The 16,750-nt window shown below is 40.5% G+C and overlaps 1 protein-coding gene across 4 annotated transcripts in view; it reads right to left on the bottom strand.

The window, feature by feature from the left end:
- Cpq (carboxypeptidase Q) overlaps positions 1–16,750 on the bottom strand; it is a 387,604-nt gene that overhangs the window by 140,101 nt on the left and 230,753 nt on the right. For all 4 annotated transcript variants that reach the window (XM_090339115.1, XM_090339112.1, XM_090339113.1 and 1 more), the window contains exon 5: positions 11,181–11,292. In XM_090339115.1, coding sequence (XP_090195241.1) covers positions 11,181–11,292 — 112 coding nt within the window. The remainder of the gene's footprint in view (positions 1–11,180; positions 11,293–16,750) is intronic.

The following is a 16,750-nucleotide window of genomic DNA, read 5'->3' as shown; positions in this document are numbered from 1 at the left end:
ATTTTCTCCCTCTTGATTATTTGATATACCTCAATTTTACTTGGTAGAAGTTATAGAGCTCCAAATACCTGTTTTCTATTCTTTTAAAAGATTTTTTTTGGTAGTCCTGGGGCTTAAACTCGGGACCTGAGTACTGTCCTTGAGCTTTCTCAAGGCTAGCACTCTACCACTTGAGTCGCAGCACTACTTTCAGCTTTTTCTGTATACGTGGTATGAAGGAATCGAACCCAGGGCTTCATGCATGCTAGGCAAGCCCTCTACCACTAGGCCATGTTCCTAGACCTCTGTTTTCTTTTCTTCAAGCATTTTACAAATCTTTTAATATACTTAGGCTAAGAACATTGACAGAGAGTAGAGAAGATGTGAAAAGACCAGTCTCTCCATCTCTGGACAGTGGAGAGTCATAACATTTCCAAAGCATCTATTAAGTGCTCTTTACTCCAGCAATGAGGAGACAATCAGTTTTGCATATTAGCTTTGTAGATGCCTGTAGGCAGTACCTACACTGAGGTGAGAGCAACTCTGTTATGGGGACAGCAGACCAAGTTACACTGGGCAGTGGGGGACCCCTGCTGGACCACCTGAATCTGTTGTTTCAGTCATTATTCTCATCTAAAAGTACTGATTGCTATTACTATTGCTAATTGCTTTGTGGGGACCAAGTGTTATCTAAATCATTTCAAATCAGTCTACTAACTATTTAAGTTCATTTGTTCTTGTTGCATAGAGAAGGAAATGGAACTGTAAATGGTTGAATGATTTGCCCAGGATGAGACAATTAAGAATCACTATAGAAGGATTTGCATCTAAGATCTTCTAAGACAGAGTATGTGCTTTCCTCCTGCCTGGCTCCCTCTCATTTACCTCCTGATTTTGAGTTGTTTATGGGAAGGATTTAAAAGGCTGAAAGACAGAGAGACCAGAGTTCATATGTTCTGAAGGCACTGGTGTAAGACCAGGACTTGGGCAGAGTGGTGGCTCATGGCAAGTGATGATGAGTGTGTGGAGGGCATTGGAGCGATTACGAGTGAGCATTCTAAGAATAGTCCACATCTTTCAGCTCTGCATTTTGCCTTTTGCTCCCATCACAAACCCATCACTCTGGTTCCAGGGCTTGCTTTTGAAAATGCTCATAAGTAGGATAAAGGAAATACTGCATTCCAGAATGGTTTTTAAAAATACAGTGAACTATAAAGTTTGGATAAAAGTATATTTTCTTATGTCATTTTAGATCTTTTTTAGGTCAGTTTACTGGAAAAGAATTCATTGGAATCTGGGTAAACCACAGGTTTTGCAAAATGTGGAATTAGTATGGTACAGAGAAATATGTAGGCCGGGAACAGAGGATGCTGGAAACCCCATCACTTCCTCTTTGTATCTTTAGCAGACAGTGATAGAAATTGTATCATCTTCCACATAAATATATAAATAAAATATGCTGAGTAACACCAAAGCTGTGGGTTTCCAGGCCCAACAGAGTTGTGATGTCTCAGCTTTCCTTTTCTGCATCTCCATTGCATTCAATCATATTGTTTTTGGAGGTCAAGAGAAATATCTACCTGATCTCTTTGTTTTAGAAAGAAGTCCTCTCATCAACTCCCATGCTTCAAATCTCCAATGACTCCAAATTTGAGCTTTGTATGTGGCGCCCATCCTAAGCTGACCCTCAGGGTACCCTTGCTTCTCACACTATGGGCTTTTAGAAGTTTTGTTATGCTCTGTCTTCCCCCACTTCAGGTCTTTTGAAGGCTTTGCTCAAATGTCTCTGTCCACGCGAAGCCATTGGTACATGATCATGAGCTCTTGGCAGAAGATATCATGCTGCTGCAGTTCATTTTCTTTGCCTTCCATAGAATGAATGCTCAATCCTTCCTGAAACAGATTTCCTGGTGGACCATGATCCAACCCTAGGATCACACCGTTTCAGTGAGGTAGCTAGCTTTTCTGGGCTGCCCCACCCTGAACTTGGATGGGATTCTTTCTTGTGTGGGAAAAAAAAAGTCTTCCAAGGTTTTTATGTCCCTCCAGGGCCTCTCTTCTTCAAGAGAGATAATACCAATTTCTTGAGCTTCCACTTCCTTCACCACTCATTTTTTTCCCCTTAGGCATATAGTCTGATCAAAGCAGGAAGTTGCTTATGCAACTTCCTGTCATAGCTATCATCAGTCAGCTCTTCACACAGCATCAGACAAGGAGGACCTGGTTACCATGCTTTTGCATGCCACTGGGTCTGGGATGTGTCTGCTTTCCCACAGAAATAGTATATTCTAAACCCGGACGCAGTGGCTCTCGCCTGTAATCCTAGCTACTCAGGAGACTGAGGTCTGAGGATCATGGTTCAAAGCCAGCCCAGGCACTAAAATCCATGAAACTCTTATCTCCAATTAACCAGTAGAAAACCAGAAGTGGGGCTGTGGCTCCAGGGGTAGGGTGATAACCTTGAGCTAAAGAGTTCAGAGACAGCGCCCAGGCCCAGAGTTCAACTCCAACGACCGACAAAAACAAGAAAAAAGAAAAAAATAAAGATAGAAAAGAAATGGTATATTCTAACCAGTGGACATAATAATAATAGTAATATTCATGGGCCTGTTGTTCTAAAATGACAGTGGAACTCCCATACCACCTCCAAAATGAAAAAGCAAACCACATTGTAAGAGATTCATTTTTAACAAATCTTACTTTATCTCAGAGACATATTTTATATATCAGTCTGCAGTTTGCCTTTTTTTGCATATGCCAGCAGAAATACCTATGTTAGCTGAATATAAGGATATAAGATGGAAAGAATGCCAAGTGTGGAGCTTACAAATGTGTCTAAACCTCAGTAAAGTGTCTCTGGGAAAATGGAGGTATCAGAGCCAGATAGTATGTAGTAACTTCCCACTAAAGGAAGTCGCATATTTGAACAAAAGTAATCATCTTCAAAAGTACATGAGGAGGAAGGGGAGGTATGGCTCAAGTGGTTGAGTGCCAGCCTTGGGTGAAAAACCCAAGTGACAGCATACGGCCCTGAGTTTAAGCCCCAGTACTGTCACATAAACACACAATGAACCAGAAATGCCTCGGTGTCTTGAAACCTACTTTTAGAACTGACCAACCAATAAACAAAAGGACAGAACAAATTCTTAATGTTTCTAATTTTTCAAACACTTTAACTACCTTAATAAGTGAACTCATATGGGCCAAGACCAAAGTTTGTTCAGAGAAACAAAAAGAAGAAAACAACTGACAACACACAGTAACATTCAAATGAAGAAAAAAATATAGTTTAGGGGCCAGGAGTTTGGCCTAGTGGTAGAGTGCTTGCCTCGCATGCACGAAGACCCAGGTTCGATTCCTCGGTACCACATATGTAGAAAAAAAGCCAGAAATGGTGTTGTGGCTCAAGTGGTAGAGCTCTAACCTTGAGAGAGCCCAAGGACAGTGCCCGAGCCCTGAGTTCTCAGGACCAGCAAAAAAATATATAGTTTAATGTCAGAGGATTTTTTTTAACTTAAAAACAATCTTAACTTTTATACAAGTTTATTTCTTGGACAATAAGTGAATATATTACTCTCTACCAGTCAGGACCAGTGATTGTAACACAGTAACATTTCCAGCCTTTGACCTTCTTTTCTGTGATCACAGAGTAATTATGGAGAAAAAATGCAAACATCCAAACTGGGAGTGAGGAGAGCTTGTGGAATGTTATGAGATAAAAATTCTTTCTAGAAAAGAAAACATCTACCAGATTCAGACGTAGCAGAAAGAGGCCTTAGCATATTTCAAATGCTTCCAATTACATTACATGCCTTTGAAATAGAGAGTTGTTTGGTCAAATTTTCACTTGGGTAAATACAAATGTTCTTCAAGGAGAAAAGCAAGAATAATCTTTGCCATGCCCATTTGGGAAGTAGTGTGTGGTTGTAACTTGTCAATATTCTGGCAACTGTAAACACCCAAAGGAGGCCAAAAGTGTGGTACGAAAACAGATCTAAGGCCTGACACTCAACTCCATGAGGTCCTGTGAGTAAGCATTGTTCTTTGGTTCACAGAACACTTCAGAGCAGCAGGTCGCAAGGCACACAGTACCCGCAGAACAGTCTCTTAACCAGTGCTGCTGAGAAATACAAAATTGACCCTAACAGTTTCCCAAGCTTATCTGATCCTTGGATACTCTGCCCCTCTCTATACAATGTCCCTAGAGAGCTTCCGGGTGAGTGTTCCCAGAGACAGACCGTAAAACAGTACTATTAAATCTCTAAGAGTATCGTTGTGTGGTCAGACTCCTGATTTATGTTTTTTTACATGACAGCTGTGTGACACTGGGCAGGGTACTTAGCTTTTCTCTAATTTATTTTTTGTTCTTCTCTGTAAAAGGTATAACAAGAGCTACCCACTGCTTGGGGTTTGTTATTGGGAAGGGAAGAGGGCATGTCCTTAGCTCAAGGCCTACAATGTCACACTATTCATTAGACACACGCTGTTAGAGCTTTCTACCCAGAAGGCGAGGCCTTTCTATATGAGAGCTCCTTTCTGCGTCTTGCCTGGTTCCAAATTAGTTTCAGGGTTCTAGCTATTTCTTGCTCTACCCTTTAAGCTTCCACCTGAAGGGGAAGCTGCCCATTTCCTTCTGTCCCATGAGATTTCCTGGGGCTTTTCTAAGACAGACTTGGCCAAGGCCTGGGAGACAACCAAGAGAAAACTATGTGTTGGAAATGGCTGTGTGAAACTCTCCCTGCCCTGGAACTAGCGTGCCAACCCCTTGGCATGTATTTGACTGTGTTCACTAGGGAGGCCTGGTGACTCCTGCAGGACTTTTCCCTCTTCCTACCTCTGTGCTATACTCCTGAGAACACAGTACTCTGGTGATTACAATCTCAAGAATCTTCTCTTTTTTTCTTTGAGAGAGAGAAACAGAGGAGACACACACACACACACACACACACACACACACACACACACAGAGACAGACAGAGACAGAGAGAGAGAGAGACAGAGAGAGAGACAGAGACAGACAGAGACAGACAGAGACAGACAGAGACAGAGACAGACAGAGAGACAGAGACAGAGAGAGACAGAGAGACAGAGAGGGGCTAGTGCTCTACCGCTTGAGCCACAGTGCCACTTCTGGTTTTCTATAGTGGTTAGCTGGATATGAGTCTCATGGATTTTCATGCCTGGGCTGGCTTTGAACCTCAATCCTTAGATCTCAGCCTCCTGAGTAGTTAGAATTACAGGTGTGAGCGACAGGTGCCTGGCTGAGAGAGACTTTTTAAGCCTCTGACTCGATTACTAATGGGCCAGGCATGGCAGTGATGCATACCTTCAATTTTAGCTCCATTAAAGGTAAATAGAAAAATCATGGTCCAAAGCTGGCTTTGGTGAAAAATGTAAGATCCTGTCTGAAAAACTAGACCATCCAGGTGACAGATACTCAAGAGGTTGAAATCTGAGGATCATGGTTTGAATCCAGCCTGAGCAGGAAAGTCTGTGAGACTCTTATCTCCAATTAACTACTCAGAAAGTTGTTGGAGCTAAGGCTCAACTGATAGAGTGTTAGCCTTGAATAAACACACACACACACACACACACACACACCACACACACGGTAAAAAAAAAAATCCTTGTGAGGTGGCTCACACCTGTAATCCTAGCTACTCCAGAGGCTGAGGGGGAGGATCAAGGTTCAAAGCCAGCTGGGACACAAAAGGACCTGAGATTCTGATCTCCAATTAATCTCTAGAAAATGGGGAGTGAGCCTTGGCTCAAGGGTAGGGTGGTAGCCTTGAGCTAAAGAGCTCAGGGACAGTGCCCAGTCCTAGTTCAAGACCCATGGTCCACACACAAAAAAGAAAAACAAACAAAAAAAAACACACACAAAAAAAACAAAACAAAAAAATAACCATTCAGGGACAATGCACAGGCCCTGAGTTGTAGTACCAGGAGGCACACACACACACACACACACACACACACACACACACACACACACACACACAGGAAAAAGGGCTAGGGATCTGGTTCAATTGAAAGAACACCTGCCTAAACAAGCATGAGGAACTGATTTCAAACTACAGTGGCACCAAAATAAATACACAGAGTAAAATATACCTATTATACAAAAATACCGTATGCAGATATTCCCAGGCTATTACCATCAATAATTTTTCCTGACTTGTAATATATGCAGAAGCACAAAAGAAACTCTGTGCTCTGTTGGAAATTCCTAATTCTGTTCTTTTTGCTTCAGCTATTTTTCTCCATATAAGAAGGGTTCATCATCACTGTGGTTCTGTCCTGCCATTACCCTGTCATGATGGCTTTCCCCACAGCAAGTGCCCAAAGAAATGGATCAATTGTACAATTAAAGGCCTGCAATTGTATTAGCTAATGTCTCTCCCTCATCAAAGGCCACATCTCCTTCCTGGTTTTTACAAGGCATCTAATAATGGATATGCCATCACCAACGAATTCCTGTTGATTGAAAAAGTTAAGGAAAATATTTTTCTCAGCCTAAGACCTTCAACCTGTATTCTAATCATGATTAAGATGTTGACAGTCAAATTTCTCTCCAAAGATCTTTCTTAGAAAGCCCACATTACAATGGTCAGATAATACTGTTCATTATAATTAAAATTCTTTCGGCTTAAAAACTGAAAGTTCTAACTTTTCAGAAAATGATAAAGCTGGGAGAAGTTTGGAATGGATTGTGGTTTATTTTTTAAGTGCCAAATGAACAATTTGAAGTATAGCATTTTTGGCCAAGTGCTTTGTCCACCAATGTTTGACACCAAAACATTCCAGGAAATGACATATTGAATACACAGCAGTTTCACATCCAGTAAGCCACAAACACAAACACACACACACACACACACACACACACACACACACACACACACACAAACCTGCACACAAAATATTCAACAGCACTCCATGGCAAATAGCCTTCTGTTGACAGTTACTCAGGAATGACTGATTATATTTACAAAGCACAAATATCTCATTAAATTAATTGAATATAATTTAAGTTGATGGCTCAGCAAGAGAGTAAATCTATGAGTTGTGAAAGAGAATGAAGAAGATACCAGTAGAATAAATCTTAGAAAAAGATTCCCAAATATCTAGAAACCCCATTAGTCATCATTTCAAATTAGCAAGGCCCAAGGGCCTCTGACACATACCCTCCCTGATGCCTCATCCGAAGAATAGCCAAAATGAGTCTCATTTTTCTTGGAAAAAGATTTCTACAAAGCTTTCATGTTTTACCAATTAAGCAGGTTGGGCTCAATGTAATTAAGTAACAAGTATAACTATGGACTTATTTCTCAAGTCCCTATTTCTCTTTTGAGTGTGTTCATGTGCTACTGTGGGGGCCGAACTCAGGTCTCGCAATCTCATCCAGCTTTCTTATTCAGGGTTGCTGACCCATCACTTGCAGCATACTTCTAACCCTGCCTTTTGTGTTGATTAACTGAAGAGAGAATCTTAAAGACATTTCTGCCAGGGCTGGCTTTGAGTTGCAATCCTATAGGTGTCAGTCCTAACTGACACTAGGCTCAAGCTTATTCAAGAGTGTGACTTAGTGGGTGCACTCACAGAAAGTAAAATGCAGAGTTGATCCTGGTACAGTCAACAGAAACAGAACACAGAGGCAGAACATAGAAATAACAGGAGGAGGGCTGTGAGTTTGGCCTAGTGGTAGAGATTCCTCGGTACCACATACATAGAAAAAAGCCAGAAGTGGGGCTGTGGCTCAGTGGTAGAGCTCTAGCCTTGAGAAAACCCAAGGACAGTGCTCATGCCCTGAGCCCAAGCCTAGGACTGGCAAAAAATAAAAAATAAAAAGAAATAACAGGAGGAACTTAGAATCAAGAACATTGAGTATGCAAATGGATAATACTGGAGAGTCCCTGGGTTTCCATGATGAAATAGACAGGGGCTTAAATAATAAAGAGAAAGATTATTTTCAGAAGCCATCCTGAGACTTGTATTATATAACTCACATGTTAAATTTGGAGGCAAAATGTTTCACTAATGGGTAAGGAGGCAAAAACGTATCTTCTTATATAAAATAGCATTGTTCCAGAATCATTCTCACTAAAATTTAAAAGTTACCATTTATTGGAAGCTTGTTTGGTCAGGTTTTATTCTAACCATATGGTATTAACAGTGGGGTTAATTTTCAAAGCAACCCTGTGAGACAAACCACCACAGTCCTCATAGCGTAGGTGAGAAGGCAGGCTATGAGAAGGGGTAGCAATGATTGTTAAGGAATGTACCTTCTATCTGGCGAATATAATGTAACGCCTAATAAATTTTTTAAAGTAATTTTCCCAAAGCCAAAGCCATACAACTAAAATTTTCCAGAGCTGAGAGTTGAACCTAAAATCCTGTGTCTGTTTTGCTTTGTTTTATTTTATGTCTGTGTCATTGCTGGGGTTTGAACTCAGGGCCTGAGTGCTGTCACTGGGCTTTATTACTCAAGGCTAGTAGTGTTCTACCACTTGAACCACAGCCGTACTTCCAATTTTTCAATGATTAACTGGAGATAAGAGCCTCATGCAGTTTTCTGCCTTGGCTGGCTTCAAACCATGGCCCTCAGATCTCAGCCTCCTGAGTAGCTAGGGTTACAGATGTGAGCCACTAGGATGCCTGGAAGCTTTGTTTTAATGTCTATCCATGATGTATCATGCTGCAAATAATGCCTAGTCACAAGAGGTATAACTCTTTATTTCAGAGTTCTAATTACATGTGTACATAGGTTTTCAAAAATCTTTCAGGGGTTTATGATTTTTAGATGAAAATGACTGGTCACAACCTATCAAAAGGAATTGAACTCTGTGTGCTCTCAGCACTCGAGACAAGGGACCCAGCTCACCTTTGCCTGGCACCTGACATTTATCCATGCCGTGGCATTGAATCCAATTAACAGTGATTTAAGGTCTAATGTTGAGTGTCAGAATGTGGAGATTCAAAGCCTTATATAAGACACAATTTTTTTCAACCTGGTGCAAATAAAATACTCTGAAAGCTTACAGTTGAATAGAAATGAGGAAAATGAAGTCTAAAGAGTTCAAATGACTTGCCTAAGGCCAAAAAAGTAGTAAATCGTAGCAGACAATGCCCTAGAATCCAATCCAAATGGCCACAGTTTCTCTTTTCACTCCACCTTTCCACTTCCAATCAAACTGGTTCCACACAGTGAAGAGAATAATTTTTCAGACAACATATCTCTGCTTTATAAACAAGAAATGTATAGCTTCACCCTTCTTTACTGTAAAACCTTGTTCTGGAAGGACTCAAGGGGAAAAAAAGAAGATATCATAAGGGAACATTTTTTTTTAGGGAAGGGAAAGAAAGAAGAATGTGGTTTTTCGGTTTTACTTGCTAGGCAGTTCTACTCTTCAACCTTACAGAGTGCTAAAAGACATAAAAAAATAAGTTCATATTGATAACCATGCGTGTCGTATGTACATTTTCACCTCAGATCTTGAGAGCTTACATTTTGTTTTTAAGACAGAGTTCTATTAACTTTGTCCAGGCCAACCTCAAACTTACAATCATTTTGCCTCTAGGTCCTGAGTAGCTGGAATTACAGGTGTATACCACCACAGCCCACTGTTAAGGGCCTTAAGCACAGAGGACAGCTTTTCCTAATCATTTAATAAAAAGTATAGTAGGAACTCAGTAAATCTTTCATGTTGTGTGTGATAATGATGAAAATGCAACTATGGGCAATATGATTCAGAATTTGTTTGCTTTCCTTGAAAAATAAGCTTATTGTATTCAGGTAAGCTTAAGCTTGCTTTCTCTCTCTCTCTCTCTCTCTCTCTCTCTCTCTCTCTCTCTCTCTCTCTCTCTCTCTCTCTCTCTCTTTCCTTTCCTTTCTTTATTGAGTTTTGTGTTTCTGAAACTGGGATATTTGCACTCCCACCTACTCCTCAGGGCACTTGGCAGAGTCTAGAAACATTTTAGTTCTCACAATTGAGGAGGCAGATGCCACTGTAACCTGGGGAAGAGGCCAAGGATGCTGGGAAATATTGTACTCTGGATACCCCAAGACAGAGGATTATCTAATCCAAACAGTGACAAGGCTGAAAACATTGGCCTATTAGGAAGGTCACAGGTACACAAACATCTTCCCAATTCTCCCTCTTAAAACAAGATGTTAATGAAAACAGTATAGTAATGATTGCCTGAAACAAGACCCTTTCAGCAATCTTCTGTTAGTAGACCCATGCATAGAGGAATAGGAGGACTCAGTGGAAACGGTGGAGAACATGAATTTAAACACATGTGCATTAAATAAACAATGGAATGGTCTGGTTCTCACTGCATCTGAGGCTGAGGTTATTTCTCTCCAGTGCTATGCTGACAAGGCACTTCCAAACCAAGTGGGTATGACATGGAACTCACAATTTAGACTATTTCACCATTTCTAACCGCATGCAAAATCTTTTTCAACTAACATACAAAGGGGAAATGTACACATGTTGGTTTACAAGTATGGTCTACTTTCATTATTAACCATTCCTTTTTCTCTGTCTGTCTGTCTGTCTGTCTGTCTGTCTTATCTACATATAAGTTTAGTGGAAGGCACAATTTTTCAGCTTGCCTTTCAGGGCTCTAAGAATCATTCCTTGACTCCTAAGTCTGGTTTCTAGCATGGAAAGATGGCTGCCTGTTTCCATTGTCCCAATAGCTTGATAATGTCTTAAGAGGAATAAGGAATGGCAGTTGGGGAACTGGGGAAGTGCCACTTTTTTTGTTTGTTTGTTTGCCTTTGGTCATGATTTCCTTACGCAGTTGCTAGCTGATGTCCTCACCTTTGCTTCAGTTTTATATTCTGATTCATTTTCCTAGTGGATAATAATATTATTTAATTCTTTAGATGTCTAGAGTAAACTTAAATACTTCTTTCTTTAAGGTAATAAGTTTGTTCTCTGGGGGAAACTAATTTACTGCGTATCTACATATCTATATCTATGTCCACATATGAATAAAATGCATTATATATAATGTAACTTACAGTATATATATATATATATATAGTAGACTATACATCATCCACACATATCTCAGGAGGAACTCTGAGCACACCATAGAAATTAATCTGCAATGGATTTTGTGTATTGAGTGAAACATGCCATCACTGAGATCCTCACATTGTGGCTAATGATTTTCTAAATATTTACCAAGATCTTTAACAAGCGAGAGTGCTTCCCATGATATGAAGGCTCCACTGCCATCATCCAAGGCACCGTGCCCAATGTCCCAGCTGTCCAGATGTCCACTGACCAGCACAACCTGCAATGAATATAAGCAGAAAATACTCAGTGACAGTGACCTCAAAGAAGGATCATGCACAGGAACTTCATACACAAACATGATTTTTTGTGCACGTGTGTACGTGTGTGTGTATGTGCGTGAATGCGTGTGCGTGTGTGTGTGTGTGTGTGTGTGTGTGTGTGTGTGTGTGTGTTTGCTTGCCAGTACTGGTGCCTGAACTCAGAGCCTGGGCATTCTCCCTTAGCATTTTTTTTCCTTGCTCAAGGGTGGCACACTTTTGAACCACAGCTTACGTCTGGGTTGGGTCCAAATGATGATTGTCAGATCTGAATGGCTACAATTACAGGTGGGAGCCACCTGTGCCCAGTCTGAATTTTCTATTTTTATGTTTTAGAAGGTAAGTGTCATTACCAGTGGAATACTTAGTGTAGTGACATTTCATGAAGACTCAAAGGTCTTTCTAGTTAGTAATGAAAGTCCTTTCCTTGACTTCCCTTTATTAATCCAATTTTGAGTGTTAAATAAATTGGCTTTTTACTAATAAGTGTCTGATAGCTTTATTGTGTCGCTTAAAACCAAAATGACATAAAAAATGACACTCAAAGACTTTCATCATATCCTCAAATGTTTTTAGTTCCAGGGCACATAAGCGAAATAGGTGTCAAATTGAACTTGAAGCTTGATGCTGGTAGGTCATCTCTATAATCCTAGCTAGTCGGAAGGTTGAGATTTGAGGACTGAGAGTCAAAGCTTCCAAGGCAGACAAATCCAACTGATTCTTGTCTCTACCTATCTAGAAAAAAAATACAAGAAGAAATAAAAAGTACGTGTGAAGGTATGACTCAAGTGATAGAGTGCTAGCCTTGAGCAAAGTTAGGCCTTAAGTTCAAGATCCAGTACCAACACAGAATAGGAGGAGGAGGAGGAAGAGGAGAAAGAGGAAGGGAAGATTGAGGAAATGGTGGATGAGGAGGGAGTGGAGAAGGAGGAGGAGGGGGAAAAGGAAGAAAAGGAAGAGGAAGAAACGTCTTATTAAAAGTTGATAGTATGTTTATCAAGACTCTATTAATAATAAAGAGTATGAAGGTAATCCACAGGAAAAGAAAATTCTCACTATACATATAATAAAAGAGTCATATCTAATTATACAAAGAATTCCTATGAAACAGTAGCACAACAAGAAAACCAACAGAAAAATGGGCAATCGGGGCCAGGAGTTTGGCCTAACGGTGGAGTGCTTGCCTAGCATGCACGAAACCCTGGGTTTGATTCTTTAATACCACATACATAGAAAAGGCTGGAAGTGGCACTGTGGCTCAAGTGGCAGAGCTCTAGCCTTGAGCAAAAATGTGCTCAAGGGAAACTAGGAATCCATGGTACATTCCTCAGTATAATAAAGGCTGTGTATGACAAACCCACAGCTAGCATTATACTTAATGGAGAAAAGCTAAAGCCATTTCCTCTAAAATCAGGAACGAGACAAGGATGTCCACTCCCTCCACTCCCCCTTAACATAGTATTAGAATTCCTAGGCAGAGCAGTAAAGCAAGAAGCAAGCATAAAGGGGATCCAAATAGGGAAAGAGGAAGTGAAACTTTCCCTCTTTGCAGATGATATGATTCTGTACTTAACCCTACAGACTCCACTCCCAAGCCGCTTGAGCTGATTCAAAACTTTGGCAATTAACCCTCAAAAATCTGGCCATGGCCCAGAGTTTGGCCTAGAGGTAGAGTGCTTGCCTAGCACGTACGAAGTCCTGGGTTCGATTCCTCGGTACCACATACATAGCAAAAAGGCGGAAATGGTGCTGAGGCTCAGTGGTAGAGTGCTAGCCTTGAGAAATGTTGGGAGCCAGAGTAGAATCAAATTGTACCTTGATTTGCATCAGACCATGGCTTTATTGTCTTATTGTTTTATGGCCTTATTCTGTTTAAATTACCTGAGATTTACCATATGAATGTAACAGTTGGAAGTTCCCTGGTTTCAAGAAGGGATATAGGCGGGAGTTGACAATAAACGAGGCAGTCTTTACTTGGGCTGCAGACATCCCGGACCGGTGTGTGTGTCTCTCTTCTATTTTTTCCTAGTCCTTGCCCCCTATTTCAGGAACCCCAATCTGCGAACCCTGGTTTGCTGCCGGCTGGCCCCGGCACAGAAAGTCCAAGGACAGTGCTCAAGTCCTGAGCCCAAACCCAGGACTGGCAAAAAAAAAAAACTCAACTGCCTTCCTATATGCCAACAGTGAAAGGAATGAGGCAACAATCAGGAAAGCAACTCCTTTTGCAATAGCCTCAAAGAAAATAAAGTATCTAGGAATTAACTTAACTAAGAATGTAAAGGAGCTTTTTGATGAAAACTTTAAAACCCTGAAAAAGGAAATTAAAGCAGAACTGAGGAAATGGAAAAACCTCCCATGCTCCTGGATTGGAAGAAACAACATTGTGAAAATGGCAATCTTGCCAAGGGCTTATCTATGCAATACCCATCAATATCCCAATGTCATTCTTTAAAGAAATAGAAGTGGCAATCCAAAATTTCACATGGAATAATAAAAGACCCAGTATAGCAAAAACAATTCTTAGCAGAAAGAACAGTGCAGGAGGAATTTCAATACCAAACTTTAGACTCTATTACAGAGCTATAATTATCAAAACAGCTTGGTACTGGCACAAGAACAGGTTTGAAGACCAATGGAATAGAACTGAAGACTCAGATATTAAACCACAGACCTATGGCCATCTAATCTTTGATAAGTGAGCCAAAAAAATAGAATGGAAGAAAGATAGCCTCTTCAACAAGTGATATTGGCAGAACTGGTTAAGCACCATCAGAAAACTAAAGTTGGAATCTTCTTTGTCACCCTGCACTAGGATTAACTCCAAATGGATTAAAGATCTGGAGGTAAAAGCAGATACATTGAAAACTTTACAAGAAGGAATAGGAGATACACTAGACCTCCTTGGCACAGGTCAAAACTTTCTTAATAAGGACCCAGGAACACAACCAATGAGAGAAAGTCTAGATAAGTGGGACTGCATTAAACTGCAGAGTTTCTGTGTGGCAAAGGACATAGCTAGCAAATTAACTAGGAAGCCTACAGAGTGGGAGAAGATCTTCACTAACCACACAACAGACAAAGGCCTCATATCTAAAATATATCAACAGCTCAAAAAATTGAATCACTCCAAAACTAATCTCCAAAGAAACAACCATCCCACTAAAAGATGGGCCAAAGACTTAAAGAGAGTCTTCTCTGGAGAAGAAATAAGAATGGCCTAGATACACATGAAGAAATGTTCCACATTTCTGGCCATAAAAGAAATGCAAATCAAAACAACTCTGAGATTCCACCTCACTTCAGTTAGATTGGCCAGGATCAAGAAATCTAATAACAACAGATGCTGGAGGGGATGTGGCCAGAAGGGATCACTACTACACTGTTGGTGGGAGTGAAAACTCGTTCAACCACAATGGAAAGCAGTATGGCAGTGCCTCAAAAGACTGAACATAGAACTCCCCTATGACCCAGCAATTCCACTACTTGGCATTTACCCAACCATCCAGAAACAAGGACATACTAAATCCACTAGCACAACAATGTTCATTGCAGCACTATTTACCATAGCAAAGATATGGAACCAACCCAGATGCCCCCCAGTTGATGAGTGGATCAACAAGATGTGGTATTTGTACACAATGGAATTCTATGCTGTCAGAAAGAATGACACTGCTCCATTTGGAAGGAAATGGAAAGACTTAGAAAAAAACACATTAAGTGAAGTAAGCCAGACTCAAAGGAACATAGACTCAATGGTTTCCCTCATTTGTCATAATCAGTAAAAACCTTGGGCTCTACTAGCAGAGATTTACAATAGAGCAAAACCTAAATACATAAGGCCATTTAGTATGATGGTAAATGAAAGGACCTCCAGGATATAGAAACAAAAGCCATATAATGAATGATTGTTGTCCTTAATGTACTATGCTATTTTTCATCTCTTTTGCTTCCCTTGGTTATCTCATATTGTTACAGTATTTCGTTTTGCTATCTGATATATTATATATATGCTTATTTGGTTATTTGAAATAGGATAGGGAAGGGGGGGAAACAAGATGAGGGGCAGGGGTGTGTGGAGGGAAATGGGGACCAAGACATGAGAAAGGGTATCAATGTTTGTGAAGTAATGCACCTGCTATCTGGTGAATATAATGTAACCCTTCTATTAATTACAATAAAAAACATATGGAAAAAAATGTGTCCAAGGACAGTGCCCAGAGTCCTGAGTTCAAGCTCTAGGAATGGCAAAACAAACAAACAAACAAACAAATAAATAAATAAAAATGGGCAATGATAATTCACATCACAAATTATTAACAACTCTTCAAAAGGGTGGTCTGCTAGCCTAAACCCCATGCAGGACATAGCAAGGAGAATGAAATGAAGGTAATATAAAATAAACTCCATGCAGGGCATAGTCATCAAATGGCTAATGAAAGACAGAAGATGTTGGATACTAGTGAGAAGTAGGAGAAACTGACACTTATACATTGTTGGTTTGAGTGTCAGAATATACCATTGCTCTGGAAAACAATTTCATCCACAAATGTTCACATATACATGCCTGGGACCCAGCAATCCTGCTGTAAGTCATATGGCATATTTGTAGGAATGTGGGTGTGCATGCGTGTGTGTGTGTACTTTAACCAAAAGTGATTTACTAGAATGTTCATAACTGAATATTTGTAATAGCCCCACCTTTCCTCAAAAGGAAACTTCAATTACCTGCATGATAGAAGAAATAATATACTATATCATAGATAGAAGCCTCCTCTACAATAAGAACAAACAAAAATGTACAATAAATTCCCAGGCACATAATAACACCTGGTGTGTAATTCCATTTTCATAAAATACAAATCCCAGTGAAGCAAAAAAGTCGTTCCTATTGGTTTGGAGGAAGAGTGACCCCAGGCAGTGGAGGCAGGGGTAGGAAGGAGGAGAGCTCCTGTGGCTAAGTTGTCTCCTAGGTGGGTGCTAATTAGGCAGATGAGCTCAGCTTGCAAAAGTTCATTTTATCACGAACTCAGCCTTTGTGCTCTTTCTCTGAGAATATCACCCTTTGAAAGGGAGTTTAACAACAGCTGAATAGCTATATGTACCATGTAAGCAACCCAAAGTCGAACCAATCTTCTTGATGGTAAAATATAAAAACCCATGTTGCCTTGGGAGAGCAGAGCTTGGGGCCTGGAGAAGAACCAAGGTGACCTTTGCCCTGCCCTGATTCCCAGAGCAGCTGCAAGATCTCTTGTTGACTTCTGTGAGACCCGGCCTAGTATGACTTCATCATAGTCACAAACAAGGATGAGGGCCCAGACTAACAAATGGCTACGCAATGAACCCAAATGGATTGTTTCTATGGGGGAGGAAGAAACAAAACAAAGAACAAAGGGGAAGAACCCCATGTTGCAATAGCAG

This window comes from Megascapheus bottae, chromosome 9 (genome assembly GCF_031878675.1).
Source record: "Megascapheus bottae isolate mThoBot1 chromosome 9, mThoBot2.hap1, whole genome shotgun sequence".
In the NCBI taxonomy this organism is placed as follows: domain Eukaryota; kingdom Metazoa; phylum Chordata; class Mammalia; order Rodentia; family Geomyidae; genus Megascapheus; species Megascapheus bottae.
The sequence above is the reverse complement of the archived record's forward strand: the minus strand, read 5'-3'. Positions and strand labels throughout refer to the sequence as shown.